An 18,862-nucleotide genomic window follows, 5' to 3' on the forward strand; every position below is an offset into this window, starting at 1 on the left:
GGAGTGACACTGTAATTTCATGTCAACACCTGGAAAATGTTGATTTGTGAAAAATGCTCCCCCCCCCCAAAAAAAAAAACAATTCAGAAAAAAACCAATGAGGCTGGTTTTTCCATCTCAAACATCATAAGTGCTATGATTCTTTGAATCATTTATACAAACTTAAGGGTAATTAGTAACAAAACAAGTAAAAATCCCAGGAATATATGGCAATATCAGGCCATAACAGACTTCATCATGGATATGCAATGGTGGTGGTGGTGGTGGTGGTGGTGGGGGGGGGGGGGGGGGGGGGGCATAAAGATGCAGGGACAGATCCAATGGAAGGATGTTGTTGATAGCTCATCTTAATTATAGGCCTGTGCAGTGAGGTTAACATTTTAGCATGGGTTATGGACTTTATAAGGTGTCGAGTTTGCTGTTTGCCATAAAAACATTCATTAAGACTTAAAGTGTGATATTTCTTAAGATGATTTTGTGCTAGATAGTTCCAAATAAGCTAGGACAAGATCAAGAAATCAAAATTTAAAGTTTATCATGCAAAACAACACCAATGCTGATTTGACTAGAATTATTTTAATAATATTAAAATAGCTGCAGTAGCACATTTATTCAGATTCCCATATCAGACTAAGAACAAAATGTCCAATATAAATTGCAATTTACATTAACATCTAATATCTCAATGTTCGTGAAAGAGAACAATTCCAACACTAACATCTGTTTCATCACTTTACATGAAAACATAAAAGTATAGTTCACATAATTTGTCCAAAAATGAGGACATGTCAATTTGGTTGGAAAATTTTTTGTTCATCAATACGAGCATTTTTTCTCTTGTGTAACTGCGTTTGCATTTGTTAATGTATAACTTCACATTAAGGTCATGTACTGTATTTCATGTTTAAATCTTTTCTTTAAAAAGAACTTTCTTTTCCAAGTTCTTTATATTTTATATCACATAAATAGGTAGGTATAGCGCTATAAAGAGGAATGTTCTATCACTTCTTGCTTTGTTGAAGACATGGTGACAAATTTCCAACAATCTACGGCACATCTGAAAATAGAGAAAGAGCAAATTGTTACATAAATGCTGGTGGTTTGAAATGGCACTTTCGAAGAACATTCTGTTATATAATTTATAAGGTCAAATAAGTCAACACTCAAGGCAAAAATCCATGGGATCTAAGTGTCCATATACTAGTACTGGGGTACATGATTATACTTTTCACCAGTGAAGAGTCGGACCCTAACTAGTGATTACGATCATAATGAAAATCAATTATATGCAGGGTTTTAACTGAATATTTATAGCTATAGATTATTTATATCTATAGATACAGACAATTTTAAAATTTGTAAAAATTAATTGTTTAATCCTCTGATACATTAATTTTTTACTACCACTATACAGAAGATGATGAAAACCTACATCACTAAACTTGAAATTACCAGCATGTTCAGATTTATGCTTCTACCTGCAAGCACACAAGCATGCCCATGTACATGCACACGTACACACACACACGTATAAATTCACACTTACAGGCCGGAGCTTTATGCCTGGCCTGCATCTTCTTCTTCTTTGCCATGGCCATCTCTTCCTCGCTGTCAGTGCTTCCATCACTCCATCCATCATTGTCCTTCTTTAGTCGGGGAGTCTGGAAACGGGGTAATTTTGTATTAGTATTACTTTAAATAATTAATGACACTGACCCCTCCCCCTCCCTAAAAAAGAAAAAAATGGGTGAACAAACTATCACATAGAAACAATATAAGGTAATACGAAATGCAGTTTTAAAGTACTCAGACATAGTATATGATTATCCTTAAAATGGGAGTTTTCTACTTACTATTCTTATGTCTTCCACTTGTGTTAGAGAGACTGTAGAACTATTTGATGCCCGTGAAACAGCACGAGAGTTTGCTATGTCTTCATCTTCTACTGCTGTTTGCTTTTGGAATGTATTTTTGACCTCGTCACGGAATGAATTTCGCCCAACACCAAATGTAAGGAAAAAGAAGAAGCCCTGAAATTGAAAATTCATTTGATTTGTCACTTATATTTGATAAAATGCAAAAAAGTACAATTAATTTATTTTTAATTTTTTTTATATTGTCATTGCCTTCTAGGATAATTTCAGTGTACAATCCAACTGCTTTCAGTTGCAAAAAAATAAATGCAGTAGATCATATATAATGAAGACTGTTTAGGACCGGAAATTTGGAGAGGCAAGCAAGAATTTGACTTAAATATGCAATGTTCCTAAAATTTCATAAAATGCCAGACAAAACCCTTCCACCAGATTTTGTTCAAGTTAAAAGATAACAATAATAACAGGTTATAAGGCAATGAGTTATATGGAGCCCACCAAATTATCATAATTATTATTCATCTGAATATAATTCTGTCTAATTACCTGGAATCCATTGAAGATAATGAAGGTGAAATCAAGAGCCCTGTCTGCGGGGATGGTAAGGGATATGATTCCAAATAACCATGTTAGTCCCAGATACAGCAACAGCAGCATGATGTTTCTTATTGTTTGTCTGAAACAAACAATTGATTCATTAAGCAGGACATTTCCCAATGCATTGGAAAGTGGTAAGCATTTTGTCAATAAACACTTTCTTTTTTAAAAAAGGTATAATTACTCAACCTTTGAAAAGTCACTCTCTTGTTATAATATCTGCAAAATGTTAATCTACCTTTTTAATGCACTTTGAACTGTGCATATGAAATTTCTGATCACATTTAACAAATTCATGCGTTGAAATGTATAATTTTCCGTCATGTCCTAAATATCTAGATTTTCAAATAAATCCAAAATACTTTCTTATCTATTACTTACTTTACTTCTAATAAAATCTCTTTCTTTTTGATGGCTGGGGCAGAGAAGTTACACATCACCACCAAAAGGATCAGTGCTGTCAACTAAAATGAAAAACATACTGGTAATGATATTGTGAAAATCATTTGAAATCACAGAAAATCTGGAATTTCTGCTGATTCAGAAACAATTTCTGTTGAAGTAAAATGACTAAAATTTTCTCAGTTCAAGTCATATCATTAGTAATGGTATGAAAAAATGAAATATAACATACAATTGTCTATCTTCCACAAGTTGAAATAAATAACATATTACTTAATTTTGACGCAAGTAAACAACACATCAAGAAAAGAGAAATTACTATTTTCAAGTAATTTCAATTCCTTAGAAAAACCAATGATACTTTTATCCAACTTAGCAAACATGTTTAAATAAACTTAATAAAAACTTTTAAGAAAAATGAGAAAAAATTCATGACACCCAACAGCTCAATAGTTCCCCTCATTTTTTAATAATTATTATCCTTGAACAAAACTACTTTAAAAAGTCTTAACAGTTTCCTGAATCAAAAACTTCAAAACAACATTAGAAATAATCAACTGCCAAATATATTTCTGGAGGGTTTTGGCCACTTAATCACAGACATTAAGCAAAAAATAAAAATACTCACCACCATGAAGGCAATGATGGCGCCAGGGAAAGCCCAGAAGTACATGGTTTCATGGGATAGCCAGCATCTTTCCTTGTGACCGTGATCTGGGAGAGCTACAACAGCCACACCAGTCACAACCAAGGCTGGCACACCTGAAATTAAGTTTGATCATTTGTTATATCAAAGGCTCTTTTCTTCTTTTTTTCAAATTATGCATGTGTTTAAGTCTTTTCACTTTCAATTTAAGTTGGTTATGACTGTATCCAAAATACAGAAGTATGTATTGAATGGATAATGTATCAAGAATTAAAGTATGCTATACATATTTTCAATTAATAGCAACCTATTGGATTGTACAATAATATAAAATAGAAGAAAAAATACACATTATTACCAACTGAAGTCATAAATGATTATACATATATACAAATATGTAAATTATATTTTGCAAGCTATAAAAGTAAAGCCCACTATATTCTTTAAATTATTTTCATTTCTGATATTAAAAATTGAAACTAGAAACATTCTAAGATTTTTGTCACAAAATGCATTACATACACCATAACTTATCACGCTAAAAGAAATAAAAAAGCATTTAGTATACAAAGCAGAACTAACCCCAAGCGACTGGCATGTAAATTTTCAGAGCTCTCTCCGAGAGCACTCCAGAAATGATGATAGAGAAAAGGCAGACAGCCTCCATTACCAACCAGGCAAATGATGTCAGGTAGAAGTAATGCATCAAAATGGAGAGAGCCTGACAGTAAACCTGAAACAAAACACATAATTTATGCATAATCTATACAAAGTATCTGACATGTTTAATTGAGGCTATAGTTACCATTTGATAAAAGTAACATAAGAGTTTCTGATAATTTTTAATTATAACCACACCAAGGACATGATCATATCATTTAAATGCCTTACAAAAAGTGACTACTTATATTTCAATGCAAGAGAAATTAGATCCGTAAATAGTTTTTTTCTAAAAAAAAAAAAAAAAAAAAAAAAACTTACCAGGTGATCTTGTGCTGTCCACAAGAGACAAAACCAGAGACTGGCAAAAAAGATGGCCACTGCCAGATTGATGTCCGCTATTCCTCGATCATCCAGTAGTCTCCTGACATAAACATGATATCATGACATTTACAATGTGTAACTGCCAGTTTAATATAAAACACACCAATCTCTCTCTCTCTTTAAATATAGAGACCAAGCAGTTTGCACAATCAAAATTGAGAGTTCTTCTTGTGTCAACAGGACCAATGAAGTGTCTAAGCAGATTGAGCTTTAAATGATCATAAATCATTGTTAAACAAACAAATACACTGAAACACACCATGGTTTTACAGAAGATGATTGGCAAGTATACCTTTTTGGGATTGACAAAAAAGTATGTACTTACTCCCATGCTTTGACTAGTATAACAATGAAGAAAATGAGGGATCCCATTGATATCGCCATGGTAACCCAGGTAATTATGCTCAAGGCCAGTTTGAAGTGGTCAGGCTGAAAATATGATAAAAATATTGTTTCATGAAATTTCACGATGAAAATATGAAATTAAGATTTGTTATTGTTGTGTGTATGTGAGTGTGTATGTGTCTTTAAGAAGCCAATCTATTTAAGTGAAACAAGAAATCACTTGCTTGACTACTGATTGATTTATCCATCAATTTCTTAAGTCTTTAACTTTATTATTTTACAAATATTTAGCGCATCTACCAACTCATTATCCATTTATCTAACTTATTAATTGTCATCAATTCACAGCTTAAAACTACATTCTCTCTGATACAGCTCCATCCTACTTTATTTTTGTCTAAACCCACACACTTGTCTGTAATCAACAATTAAATTTAAAAAATGCTTAACAGTTACAACCATACAACATAAACATATTAGATGCATTTTCCTTTTTACTGAATCAGATACAAATATTGGCACAATTATCAAATTCTGTTTTTTCCACAACATAGTGAAACGCCAGTTTAAAAAAAATTACATGGTATTACCTCTGTCGTATCTTGGTCAAGCAGCACAGCAAAAGTGGTGAAATGATAACAGTGACACACAGTGTGGGTGACATTTGTACTGTTCCTCTCACATCCATCTGATGCCCATCCGGCCTTAACATTCCCACTGAAAATATGCCATTTATTCTTATAAAAATGATGATGATAATAAAATCTATCAAACAATATTCCATTTGCTTTACACTGAAAAAATCTTACCCCACTGTAAACAAAATAGGACATATCAATTTGAAGATGAATAGATAAAATACATATTTTTAGCCAAGAATAGTAACTTAAATTTCAGGGAGGCCTTCACTCTAAAATCAAATATCAAAATGATTATACACTTGAAGAAAAAAGTTAATTTACTGTAATATACACAAATAATTAAATATAATATTACATTAAGTTTCTGGACTTTCTTCTATTTTCTCTTTTCTGAAAGGGGGTTTGGTATATGCAGACAATCCTTATTATGTAACAATTATTCAATTCTTCTCTCTAATCACCACAAGTATTGGCATACCTTGCCTCCTTCCAGTAATTACATGACCTTTGTCCACTGGCAGTTTTGTCCAGATGTTCAAGAGTAAAGACAACAGGCGAGGCAAATGTTGTCCCTGATGGTAATTCCGGAACAATGAACATTTCCACTACACGACTGTGCACCTTCACCGACTTCATGGCTGTCTCACCCCTAGAAATTGTGTATAAAATCGGATTGTTTATGATGACAGAAATGTATTTTTAAGTTATGCATATATTAAGTGAAAGAATCTTTTTTTTCAAATTCATTCTTTTTTGTACCAAAATTAAAACTCAACTATTCTAAGTGTATTGAAAAATAAAAACATGAATTCTGACCGCATTACCAGGAAGTCTACTTAAAGTATATAAGTTATCTAATTAACTTCTGACATCTGTATCTAATATTGTATACTTAGGGAAATAAAATAATTGTTTTGCAATAAATACTTATAAAAATAAGTGTACTGTAATAATCATAAATGAAAAAAAAATCTTTGTTGAGAAATGTTAACTTACTCAGCTTGCTCATTTGAGATAGATTCGTGGGCTGTGTTGGAAATGATGATGCCAATCGTGAGTCCACTTGCACCTAAGTATGACAAACAAATTAATAAACTCTAAGCCACAACTCCAGAAAAGATTAAATCAAATAAGTAAAGCCAAATAGCTTCAAATACGAAAATATCTATTTATTGTTGTGTGTTATAACAAACTGGAACAACTGATAAAAGGATATAAGGAAAAAAAAAAGAGAGAGAGAGAGACGGAGAGAGCTGGAACTACGTGGGTATACTACATCAGTGCCATATGGGGCATTACAATCAGTGTAGAAAGAGCTGTGCCTATCTCTTTAGCACTGAGCATAATTGCTATGTTATTATTATTAACCATTCACGGTTAATTCACAATTAATATGTTGTGTTCACTAACCTGGGATCAAGTTAGGGGGCACAACAATGGAGTCTTGGGGTTGTCCCCATCCCTCCAAGGTACTGTTCACATCTGAGCTTTCTCGCAGCGGGAATGTCGTCTCCTCTGCACACTCTGGGATCACATCAATCATGTTCAAGACTGAAAAGTGGAATTAATTTTTTTTTAATCTACTGATGTTTTTCTTCAACTTAATTAAGACCACTGAAAAATGAAATTGTGAACAGAATGTTTTGTTTTGTATATGAAGAAAATTTTTCTGCTGTTTTTTTCTGCTCCTTCTTGACATGACATGACAAAAAATGACAAGATCATGATATGTTTCGTTTCATTTCATGATCTTGTCATTTTTTGTCATTTCATGATCTTGACATGACATGACAAAAAATGACAAGATCATGAAATGAAACGAAAAATATCATAACTAAAAATATATAATTACCCATATTCTGAGACACTGTGTTGCTTGCAGAGCAGTTTGTCACTGGTGGCATTTTCTCTGCTACACGTGTTATGTACTTTTTCAAATTGCTAATCTGAGATGCAACGTCAGCATTGGCCTACATAACAAACAAAAAAGCCAAAAGTCACCACTTTTCTTCTCAAATTTTACTAAGCAAAAAATTAAAAAATTCTTAAGTTTATTTTCATTGGTACTTTTTTTAAAGATAAACATAAGGCTTAATTAAATCCTTGACCTACAACCATCTCTGTTTAAGGAACTTTATATTTAGTTTCCTCTTATTAGGAAATATATGTTCTAAAACTGTTTTCTTTTTCAATATAAACTGGTTGTTAAGAGTAACACTAAAATGGCTTTACAAATTGTCTGACTGGTTTAACAACTTAGGACATGAAATTTGAATAATTCTCATTATTCTTATATCTAATATTTACCACTGTAATTTGCTTTAGATTTTCTGCGTTCGATGCATCGGTATTTTGACTGACTGCATCCATGGCAGCCTAAAATAAAAGATATTTGTAGACTTCATAGAAATGGAACTTACTGGAACCTAATACAGGACAGATTGCTGATTACGTATATACTATACACACAGGATTTTACTTCTGAATCAAGTAAAGGTAAGAGACATCAGAGTTATGTTAACACTAACACTACAGGCTATTAAATTTCTATAAGTAAGAGTATAGCATCTCAAGTTTTCAACCAAAGTATTCATTAAATATCTGAACAGTTTTGTCTATGTTTTGGTGAAATTAATTTTAGTTTGTGCCTTACCAAAAGATGGCAGCACAGAATCAAAGTTACAAAGTCAAAGCAGGCTGACCTACCCTTCCCAACATTTGTGATATTGCATGTTTACTTATTAATAGCATATAAATTGAGAATATAATCATCCCAGCAATAATTCATTGATTTACCTGAAAACGGTCTCTTGCATTTTGCCTTGAGATGGAGGCCGGAAGATCAGATGTGGCTAGTACTCGTATAGCAAGTGCGACTTCGGACAACTGTGTTGCTGTCTTTGGCTCATTTTCACTATTAGCAGTGGTTTCGTTGTTAATATCTGACACTATAGCCAAAGCTAATGTCTCAGAAAGAGCAGTTTCATTCCTTTGCGAGCTTTCTATGTTATTTGTGGACATCTGCAAATAAAATTAACAAGTTTGTTTATATTCTATTGCTTTACAAACTTAGTCAGGAAGTGAGGTGAAAGTGACCTCAGTTCAAAACATGATAAAAGATTTAAGCTACAATCTGCTAGTAAAAACTGTTAGACCCCATTCCCAGAGATTAGATTGATCCAACTAGATCGACCTAACTCCCTGAGGGTTCATGCTAAATAGCTGTCAGCCGAGCGGGCACGAAAGTTAATTACCCCCTTACAGCTCGTAGAAGGCAGACGGACATTTAAGCCGGATTATCTGACAGTAATCTAGTGAGACTCCCCTCGGGGATAGATCGATCTAAAATCTATGGGAATGCGCCCTTACATTCAATATAAAAGACATCATCAGAGAGCTAAAGGCCAAACATTAAGGACAAAACATTTCATAAGTTTTTAGAATTTTTAGTAGCAAGTATGAGTTTTAATATATTAATAAGTTACTATGAAATATCCCATCATCACCACAATAGCAAAATTTAGGTTTCCAGAATTTGAAAGTCAATGGTTAAATTTTGAGCCATGTTGTTTTTTTTTTGCAGGGATGTGGACTGAAAAACTGTAGTCCAAAAGACTATTTCTCTGAAGGGTATTTTGATTTGGCTTCCATCAACCAAGATTTTGATGACTTAGGGCGTATTATTTATACATCAACTTACCGCATCAAACAATGCAATGCGGTTAGTGTAGCATGTACCCTTGTAGAACAGTGCTGGGGAGCAGGCTGAAAATAAAGAAATAACATTTAATTTAGCAATTTCCATCTTTTCCCTGACCATATTAATAATTATAATTATGTTCATAATAACACGTATCTGAACACCATTTATCTACGACATTAATTATATCTCCTTCCTGCCATTATTATTATTATTATTATTATTATTATTATTATTATTATTATTATTATCTTTATTATTATTATTATTATTATTCATAATATATCTGATATCGCAACATCATTAATTAAAGTACTGGAGGACCAGTTCCAAACATTCCTAGCTGTACTAGCAGTTGTAGAAGGGTGTATGACAGTGGGTGAAAAAAGGGGGTGGGGGTGGTTACCTGGACCTCACTGCAGTGTAATGTTGTAAAAATACTACTGTGCTAATACTTTCATACCATAAGCTTACAAGAAACCAAGACATAGGCCTTCATCAGACCGATGTGAGCAAGTCAGTGAGTAACAACATCTACTCACATCAGTCTGATGTAGGCCTACGTCCAGGTTGGCCATAAGCTAACCATATGAAAATATTTTAGCTTGTGTTTTATAATTGTGAAATTAAACAAACTTTATTACCTGTAAGTTGAAGGGACACAATGACCCCTGGGATTGCACACTCTCTCATATAATCTCTCACTTAACCATGGGGCCATAGTAGAATTATCATATATAAGCTGATGAACATTTTTGCTCATTATAAATCTACTTTATAACCTTAAAGGTCCAAACACTACTTCACTTACCAGCAGTTGTAGAAGGGGGTACAGTGGTGGGTATCATAGCAACAAAGGGGGTGGGTGTAACCGTGGTAACCTGAACATCATTAGTGTCCACAGTAACTGAAAATGGAGACATTCTGTGAATTTAAAACATAGTTAAAGCATATCATACAATTGTTATATATTAAATAACTATATGACATGTATAATTATAAGAGTTCAATATTTAGTTTTTGAAATAGGCAGAAGTGCTGGTGAAGATTACAATAAATTCATTTAAATTAACAAATAAATTTTATACAAATATATCATAATTATAATACTCATAATTTATTATGTTAAACTGTGTGTAATACACAGACAAGTTTCTTACTAGTGGTTAATGAAATAGGCTGAAGTTAATAAAGTTTACAATAAATGCTTTATCAAATATAAAACCAAACTGAGTTAAGGATCTTTTACTTAATTGTGACAGATATTTTGTTATGAGAACTTGTAACATAACCTGCTGCAATACTGTGGTCAATATACATGACTACAAAATTCAATGTTGTGAACATTTACATTATTTGACTCTTACATTTACTTTGATGAATTGATGAGCATTAGGTTACAGTACTAAGTAATTTGGTAAGATATGTAGTACAAAACACAGTGTGTGTGAGCTAGTGTTCAATTTTCTGAAAGTAATATAAATGTTCCTGACATAAAAAGAGCAGTAAATAAAATTAATTTATTTACTTATTAATTAAAAATTGATAATTAAATTAACAAATAAATTAATAAATTAATCCTTACCAACACTATCACAGCTCTCTCCCTTAAGAATAGTTCTTGTTAAAGGATCACTGAAGTTGGAATACTGATTGTAAAAGGCCACACTGTCGAATACAATTGTCCCAGGGAATGATGGACTTTCGATGAAGTTGGCCCGGGCTAAGAACACATTACTGGTGGCCGGGGCAGGAAGGGTGGCAGGCTCTCCCACTCTGTATGCGTTTGATGGTGGATCTGAATTGTAAAAATTTGAAAGTAAAATATGCCAGAAAAAAAATGTATGCATATACAAAAATACTAGAAAATAAAAAATCATTGTGCCCAAAGAAGATTTTCAGTGCAATAGCTTTGTCATTGTCTTCAGGGTAAACCTATAGGGGATTACTTTATGCCTTACAGGTAAAAACACATTAAGGTACTATAGAAATAAATCACTTTTTAATCAAATATATTTTAATTTAAAAAACATTACAAATGATTGAATCATTCTGTGTCAATTCCTGCTGTGAAAAAACAGATGCTCAAGAAACAGGCACTGAGTGTATAAAATTATCAGATGTCATATTTATAAGTTTCCTATACACTGATCTTAATGTTATAGTTATGTGTCCCAGCTTCTTCATTTTCTTATCTCCATATATGCGAACAAAGCAGGCATTCTTTGAACTTCAAATACATAGAAACTGGCCTGGATGGCTCATACCTGAACCTCCAGATAGTTTTCTACTGACCTTTTCTTACATCGTCCAATAACATGACCAGTCCCTCTGTGTTTGTCCGTCTCCAGGTCAGGCCTATGGTTATCCACTGGTCAATGGGAACGCCGGTCACTGTAGCGTCCCATGTAGTGGTCCCATCATTCAGGTAAGCTCTGACTTGGAAGAACACTCCTGAAATCTTGAAGGCGATTGCAATTCCTCGGTTGAGTCCATTACCTCCATCTTCCTTATTTTGGAAGCTGTAGCCAGAGCTAGGGAAGAAACAAGGAGAAATATAAAGGCAATAAAAAAATAATATTAATAATAATAATAACTATAATTGTTACATTACATTATTCTTTTTAGAACAAACAAATAAATAAATCTTATAAAATGCATTCTTTAAAATCTCGGTGCCCCAAACAATTATTATCACAATTTAAAAATTTCTGACACTATTAAAGCAAAATATAGTGACTTTAAATCCAAATCCTTTACTTTAGTTTTAATCATCTAAAAAGAATTACAACATTTTGTAAGTTTCTTTTAAAATAAGAGGAATCATGTCAAGTGATAGCTCAATATTCTAGTTGCTTTACAATGGGATAAGGAATATTGTGGATGACTTTCCACCCAATGGTAATTAATGCACATTACGCGTATTAAACAAAAGCTTTGTTTTTAGACTGAACATGATCAAAATGCATCTTATGGTTTACCTAAAGAGGTAGTCATAGTTGTTGCTTCCAATATTCTTCAGTTTCAACTTAAAGGCAATGGTGAATCCATCAGGACAGAGAGCTGGGTTACTCAGGCAGGTGCTCACAGTGCCTGTATAGAGATATCCATTTTTTTTTCAATAATTTCAAAGATAACTAAGTTGTAATAAAATCTGTTGAAAAGTATTTTACCTCATCCATCAAACAAATGTGGTTACATGGCCCATAGTGGTATTTTATTTAATAAAATAATTAACCCAATTCACAACTTCGCATGCTATCAAATTCATGATGATATCCATACTTTACAATTACAGTGAACATATACAGCACTAAATCAGTGCTTGGGTGTTTTCATGAATTTGTAGACTTAATGATAATATAATATAAATGAATCATAATATAATATTATTTTACTATGGTACCTATATTGATGTAACCATTCTGGACCAGTATGGCTCCATTGGCCTTGCCATTCCTGTCTGCAGCTGGCGTTGTTCCACTCTTTGCAAGATACTGTTCCGCAGAGGTCATACCGAAGGAACTTGTGGCGGATGCAAAACAGGGGTCTGAAAAATTAATTTACTTAGTATCATGTATACAGGAATCAAGTATATTAGGAAATGAAAGGGGGGGAGGGGTATTCAATATGCCACCACTCCCTTTTCAAAATGCATACAAAACTAAATTAAGAGAAATGCTAATAAACACATTTATGTGAGTTACTCTGAGGACTGCCAATCTAGCCTTGGTGTTGATTTAAACAATAAAAGAAATGGTTTCTTTTTTTTTATAATCATTTCTTAGCAAAAAACATTTTAAGTCAGTACATTTTCAGTCACTACAACTGAGTAAATATTAAATTGTCATCTTTTAGAGATGTGCTTTTGAGTGATTTTTCCTTTTATTCCATTGTATAAAAAAAATATATTTTTAAATAACTTTTGGTATACGAACACAAATCTTTATTCATATCTGTCATAATTCCATCTTTTTGGATGAATAGCCAACTTAATATATTATTCATTGGAACATAATTCTTTGAATAATGCACTTAATCGGATAAGTAATATTCTTATAGTGAATCAACACACCTGTGAATGTAAATAGGAAGTCTGATGTGTAGCTGATTGTGATCTCATCAAAATGTGCATCAATTGCAATGGTGGCTGTAGCAAATGGTCTCCCCAGATAGACAGGGTTGTTGTCAACAGATGGCGCTACATTTGCAGCAGACGTCTGAAAGATTTCGCACAAAATATCCCCTAAAAAGTTGACTTAAATGCATATAAATATGGTGACCGAGGTCACTATTGAACCAGATATCTGTAAGAACTTAAATAAATTATCAATACAAATTCAAATTATAGTTTTTTCTTGGCCTGAAAACATATGGGACAAATTGCAGAAAGACTAGAAGAAAGACCAAACAAGTCCATAATTAAATCACATAACTCATTTGACCTTAAGCAAATGTATCAAATACTTTTGCTAAAATCAATATCAAATTTGTCAAGTGTTCAACATTTGCCAACTCCCTGTAATTTTTTAGAGAACTTGTATACTAGTAAAAGACTTACTAAAGCCTGTCAATTAACATCAAGAGAAAGTTAAAAGAGAAACATTTCCAAATACAACTCATTATTTACAAGAGAAAAAGGAAGGAAATCTATTTTTAAGCCCAGACCACCCTAATCTGATTTTTATGGCCATCTGCCCTTAAATGCATTTAGCTTCACCCACCGATCCAGAAACTTCCTGTCCATCTTTGTAGAACTTAATGCTCTGTGACTCAACAAGATCAGGTGACCATTGCAACACAAAATGGAACCAGGTGTCCACTGGGGCGTTGGTCATCACACGGGTATACATGCGTGTTCCTTTATACAGGCGGACACCGACCGAGGTGCCATCTTTCCATATCTGTACTCCACCTAGACAGTGTAAGATAGGCATTTTTTAAGTTAAAAATCATCACCAACTAGATTCATAGGAAACACTGAAAAGCAATTATATATACAAATTTGATAATATATTTTATGAGGCATGTATAAACAACTGTTATTGACACTTGCAAGAGACAAAAGCAATGATTCAGTTATAATATTCTAAAATTGTATTCTAAAACATACAAAAATAAAAATTAACATTTTTTTGTATTTAGGATGATTTATGCAATTGAGGATAGTTTAAATACACAGTGAACCAAAGTTATATCAAAATGAAAATAGTCCAGAAAAAAACAAAAAAAAACAAAAAAAGGTTTTTCTTTTTTCACCTATCCATTCCGTACCTGAATTAAAAAGTGCAGCAGCAGAACCTGAAGGTGTTGTCGGCAGCTTCATGTAGAGACCAACAGAAATTCCTGAGGAGCAAACATTTATATCCTTGATGCATTCTCCGTTGAAATTGCCCAATGAAGCATACCCTCCACCTGATGTTGTTTTCACACCTTGCCCCGAAGAGATATCTCCTTCTTGTATGGTGGCGCCACCATGTGTCGTTAGCTGCTGATCACTGAACTTGCTGATTGGTCCATCCAGGGCCCAGTAGTAGTCATTCATGTTAAATTTATCAATCTGGGCATCTGGGAAATAATAAAAAGATAACAGTCAAATACAAATTGACAAAAATGATTTGAATTTCATTATCCTAATTGTCAAGTGTGGTGCGTACACTTCATGATTGGAAGAGGGCATATAATGCTCCAAAATGAAACAACTTCAGGTAAAATTTCTTCTGTCAGCACATTTACCTGACATGCCAGTAATTCTAAAAGGTCTGTTGCTCGGAAGAACTGCCATTGGCCAAACGTGCACGCTGTAAGCTTTCATGCTTACCACTCGGGCATCCTGACCCGAATGGCAACCAAGAGTAAGCATGGAGTTTGCAGGCATATTCAGTGGCGATGCTGTGGTGCCCGTCGTGTGAACGCCTTCCATGACGCCATTGATGTATGCCACCAGACCATCGACTGCATTCCATGTGAAACCCACATTGACCCATTTTCCCACTGGAACCATCTACAAAATGATGAAATTCGTTTTTTCATAAGTTTGAAAAAGGTACTGACACAGACATAAAAAGAGCAAAGGATAATAATCATTGTTTTAACAAATTAAAATACTTTTGACCCAAGAGCAAATATTTCTAAGAAAAGACTAAATATTTCAAAATCTCAAAAATTCTAAAATATATTCAGAAAAAATTTTCTACTTGGCAAGAATCTTTATAGACATAATCCTTCCTCTATTTATACTATTACCCTATCTACATTGGGATATCCAGATCATCTTATATAACAATCACCATCATTTTTCAGGGTTGATTCTACTGTCCATAACATGTATTTCATCATCCAAAAATAGAAGCTTAAAAACATTTTTGCTTATATCAATAACTGGAACAACATAGCAAGAAAATGAGTTGACTAAAATATTGTCAGCAAATGTTATCAGAGAAGGATTAAGTTGGCATGAACATTAAATTACCCTTCAACATAAAACAATTACTGAAGGTGTCCACATCCATGAAAAACACACTTACTTTAGAGCTTGTCTGGACTGTCCAGTCTTTGGCTTCACTCTTCACAACGAACTGCCAATACTGACCATACAAGGACATACTGAACCCTGTCTGGCTTGCAGATGTGAAAGTCCTGTAAAACAACATTTCCTTTTACTTATTAGTCATATTACTATATCATCTTATGACCAAGAAATAACCAATGAATTTTTAAATCTCTGCATTTATTATAACTATTTTACCATCATCATCATCATTATTGTTATTATTCCTCTTAATTTCCGTATGACTGTCACCTTAGTCATCATGTTACACATGTACCTATTAAATATTATTATAATACTCATTTGTCAATTTAAATCTTGCCCATAATTTGCTGTTGTGGTAATTCTAATTAATTTTTTTTCATATAAGTATCACCTGATAAGCATAAATTAACCACTGTATTTCCTTTAACATTCACAAAAACAAAAACCCACCTCAGTACTGTGTAAGTATTATTGACGGTATCATTGCCTTGAAACTCCCAATTAACTTCATTTATTTTAACCCACAGGGCCACTGTGAACCCAGAACAAGCTGTTCCTGGATTGGACAGACAGGCACCACTTGAGTAGGCAGCTAAAAAAGAAGAAGAAAAAAGAATCAGAATTTGCAATGAGGTTATTATTTGGAATTTTAAAATGGCATTATTTCTTGGTCTTGAGATTTATCATATGAGACAAAACAAAGATATTTATCCATTCCTGTGCCCTACATGTTGCCATAACTTTCAAAATGTCTTTATCCATTTAACACTTCTATATATGCCTACCTTCTATGTGTAAAAAAAAATCTTAATACCCCCATACCCCTTTGGATAAATCCTGGATCTGTCAGTGTTTATTAACCTCCTGGCTAATAAACTTACCTAATTTTATATTACTACACAGGCTGCTGTTGAGACTGTTAGAAATGGTGACCCCAGAGGCGAGGTAGGAGACTTGATTGTGTGCCCCGAGTCTGCCAGAGCTCTGTGTGAGAGAGTAGTCCTCAAGGTCTGCTAAATGGCTGGACAACATGCTCTTTGGATTCCAGTTAAAGTTAGAGCCTATGTCTTCATAGTAGCTACTCTCTGTAACAGACAGGAATGTAGAGATCATTATCAAAGTGCACATTTTTTCTTCCATTTGTCTCAAAAAAAGATGCTTTTTACAACTGCACATCACCACAAAACTTAATCATACTACACTTAATAAACCTAATTATAAGGTTTAACAGTAAAATGTAAAATCTCATATGATTTTTTATTATTATCATCATCATTTTGATTATTATTATTAATTTCAAAACACTACCAACTTATCTATCTAATCTATCCATCTATCTATCACCATTTATTTCTTCATTTATTTTTTATTTATTTATTCATTAATTCAAAACCATTACCTGGCAGTTTAAACTTGTCTCTAAAAAGGTACTCTGGCACAAACTCCTCGTACACCGCTATGTCTTCGAAGGTGAAGTCCACCTCAAACCCCTCCATATCATCATTTGCATTACTTCGCCCAATGGTGATACGATCAAGATAATCCACCAGCCGAGACTGAGCCTTGGGTGTAGTACTGGATCCGACCACATTGCCATTTAAGAATGTTAAAAGACCATCAGTTGGGTTCCAGCTAAAACCGACATGCATCCACTGGCCTGGAAAAGTGAATGAGACAGGGATAATAAATAAATAAATCAATTAATAATATTTTGAAGATGGCATAAATAATATTATATCATAAAACAGTATACAAGGAAAACTGAAACAAAACAATCAATATCAATATTAAATGCTCTTTTAAGTTTGAAGTATTTTTCCATGTTTTGGCAAAAAAAAACATAATGCAAATATCTCTATCCAAGATCAAATGCAAAAACTCTTACAACAAAAAAAAATCCTCAAAAACAAAATTCGCATGCAAATGCATTATGCAAAAACCAATCATTGTCAAACAATGATTGCTATTCCAATAATTTAAATAGCAGGTATAAATGTTCAATATGGCCACCAATTACTTAAACAATGCACATATTATCTTGGCATGATTAATGGAGACTTCGATCACCTAAATGATCTCTCCTACTGAGAGTAACTATAGGATTCAGGCTGTTTGTTTATCGAATACTGCAAAACATACAAAGTGGCGAATTGATCACCAAACAAAATCAATCAAATATCTTGTGATCTCTGCCATGTGTCTATCAATGGGTACAACTGATTATATAGCATTTCAATGTGATCAATAAAGTGATCGATCACTTATCCTTTTCATTTGATAGTTCAATAATTGCCTCCACTGGCAATGAGCTTTTATGCAACATTTAGTGTAAAAACAAGCTTAGAATGAAGGTCACTGACACCAAGTTTGATTAGTTTTCACAGCCAAATTATGACAAAGAAAAAAATCATCTAGAATCAAATACATGCATGGCGCCATGTATTGTTAGATTCTACAACCCAAAGGCAACAAATGTTTCTCCAGCAAGTTATACAAGGTTTTCAACTTTTTTATATCACAGAAGAGAGAAACGACTTCTCAAAGCTTATTGCAATCATAATCTCACAAGAAGCTCACTTCTTAATAACCCTTGTTAATCCTGTAAATGTTGTTACAAGTAATATATTACATTTTATTTTAATTATGACCATGTTATTCTGTCTGTTATATTCATTATATTGACTTCTATTGGCTGTATGTTATCCAGATATACTTACCTGTAGTAATACGGCTTGCTTCAATTTTGGTAATCCAGGTGTGTGTGTTTGTAGCAAGATATGTCCAGATGGCACCACCTGACATGGAAATAAAGAAGCCCTCTGATTGGCTGTGCTGGGCACCAGAGCAGATGATATACTGGTGTCCTGTCACAGTGGGAATGGCGTTTATCTTGAGGTACATGTTAAAAGAAAGCCCCGTGTTGCACACACTTGGCTTACTGAGACACGAGCCTGTGAATTTACCGACGGTCTGGTCTATGGTTTCATTGAAAATTTTTCCTGGAATTTGAATGAAAAATGTAATCACTCAGTGAAAAGATTAATTAAATGGACTTAATCATTATGAGCTACACAAATT

The 18,862-nt window shown here is 33.4% G+C and overlaps 1 protein-coding gene across 2 annotated transcripts in view; it reads right to left on the minus strand.

Moving 5' to 3' along the window:
* Positions 1 to 825: 825 nt before the first annotated feature.
* Positions 826 to 18,862, minus strand: part of LOC106162206 (uncharacterized) — a 48,714-nt gene continuing 30,677 nt past the window's right edge. For both annotated transcript variants that reach the window (XM_087012152.1, XM_087012151.1), the window contains exons 13-43: positions 18,502 to 18,783; positions 17,184 to 17,441; positions 16,666 to 16,869; positions 16,235 to 16,376; positions 15,777 to 15,888; positions 14,986 to 15,253; positions 14,524 to 14,817; positions 13,974 to 14,164; positions 13,325 to 13,469; positions 12,656 to 12,799; positions 12,231 to 12,342; positions 11,545 to 11,783; positions 10,835 to 11,047; positions 10,061 to 10,156; positions 9,250 to 9,314; positions 8,346 to 8,570; positions 7,857 to 7,925; positions 7,402 to 7,519; positions 6,960 to 7,100; positions 6,546 to 6,618; positions 6,028 to 6,198; positions 5,499 to 5,625; positions 4,889 to 4,992; positions 4,501 to 4,603; positions 4,102 to 4,252; positions 3,502 to 3,635; positions 2,853 to 2,935; positions 2,421 to 2,550; positions 1,854 to 2,030; positions 1,547 to 1,661; positions 826 to 1,057 (exon numbers count right to left, since the gene is read on the minus strand). In XM_087012152.1, the coding sequence (XP_086868278.1) occupies positions 1,047 to 1,057; positions 1,547 to 1,661; positions 1,854 to 2,030; positions 2,421 to 2,550; positions 2,853 to 2,935; positions 3,502 to 3,635; positions 4,102 to 4,252; positions 4,501 to 4,603; positions 4,889 to 4,992; positions 5,499 to 5,625; positions 6,028 to 6,198; positions 6,546 to 6,618; positions 6,960 to 7,100; positions 7,402 to 7,519; positions 7,857 to 7,925; positions 8,346 to 8,570; positions 9,250 to 9,314; positions 10,061 to 10,156; positions 10,835 to 11,047; positions 11,545 to 11,783; positions 12,231 to 12,342; positions 12,656 to 12,799; positions 13,325 to 13,469; positions 13,974 to 14,164; positions 14,524 to 14,817; positions 14,986 to 15,253; positions 15,777 to 15,888; positions 16,235 to 16,376; positions 16,666 to 16,869; positions 17,184 to 17,441; positions 18,502 to 18,783 (4,697 nt within the window). In that variant the 3' untranslated portion in view covers positions 826 to 1,046. The remainder of the gene's footprint in view (positions 1,058 to 1,546; positions 1,662 to 1,853; positions 2,031 to 2,420; positions 2,551 to 2,852; positions 2,936 to 3,501; positions 3,636 to 4,101; positions 4,253 to 4,500; positions 4,604 to 4,888; positions 4,993 to 5,498; positions 5,626 to 6,027; positions 6,199 to 6,545; positions 6,619 to 6,959; positions 7,101 to 7,401; positions 7,520 to 7,856; positions 7,926 to 8,345; positions 8,571 to 9,249; positions 9,315 to 10,060; positions 10,157 to 10,834; positions 11,048 to 11,544; positions 11,784 to 12,230; positions 12,343 to 12,655; positions 12,800 to 13,324; positions 13,470 to 13,973; positions 14,165 to 14,523; positions 14,818 to 14,985; positions 15,254 to 15,776; positions 15,889 to 16,234; positions 16,377 to 16,665; positions 16,870 to 17,183; positions 17,442 to 18,501; positions 18,784 to 18,862) is intronic.

Source organism: Lingula anatina, chromosome 4 (assembly GCF_051362555.1).
Source record: "Lingula anatina isolate TDL-2025a chromosome 4, LinAna3.0, whole genome shotgun sequence".
Lineage (NCBI taxonomy): Eukaryota > Metazoa > Brachiopoda > Lingulata > Lingulida > Lingulidae > Lingula > Lingula anatina.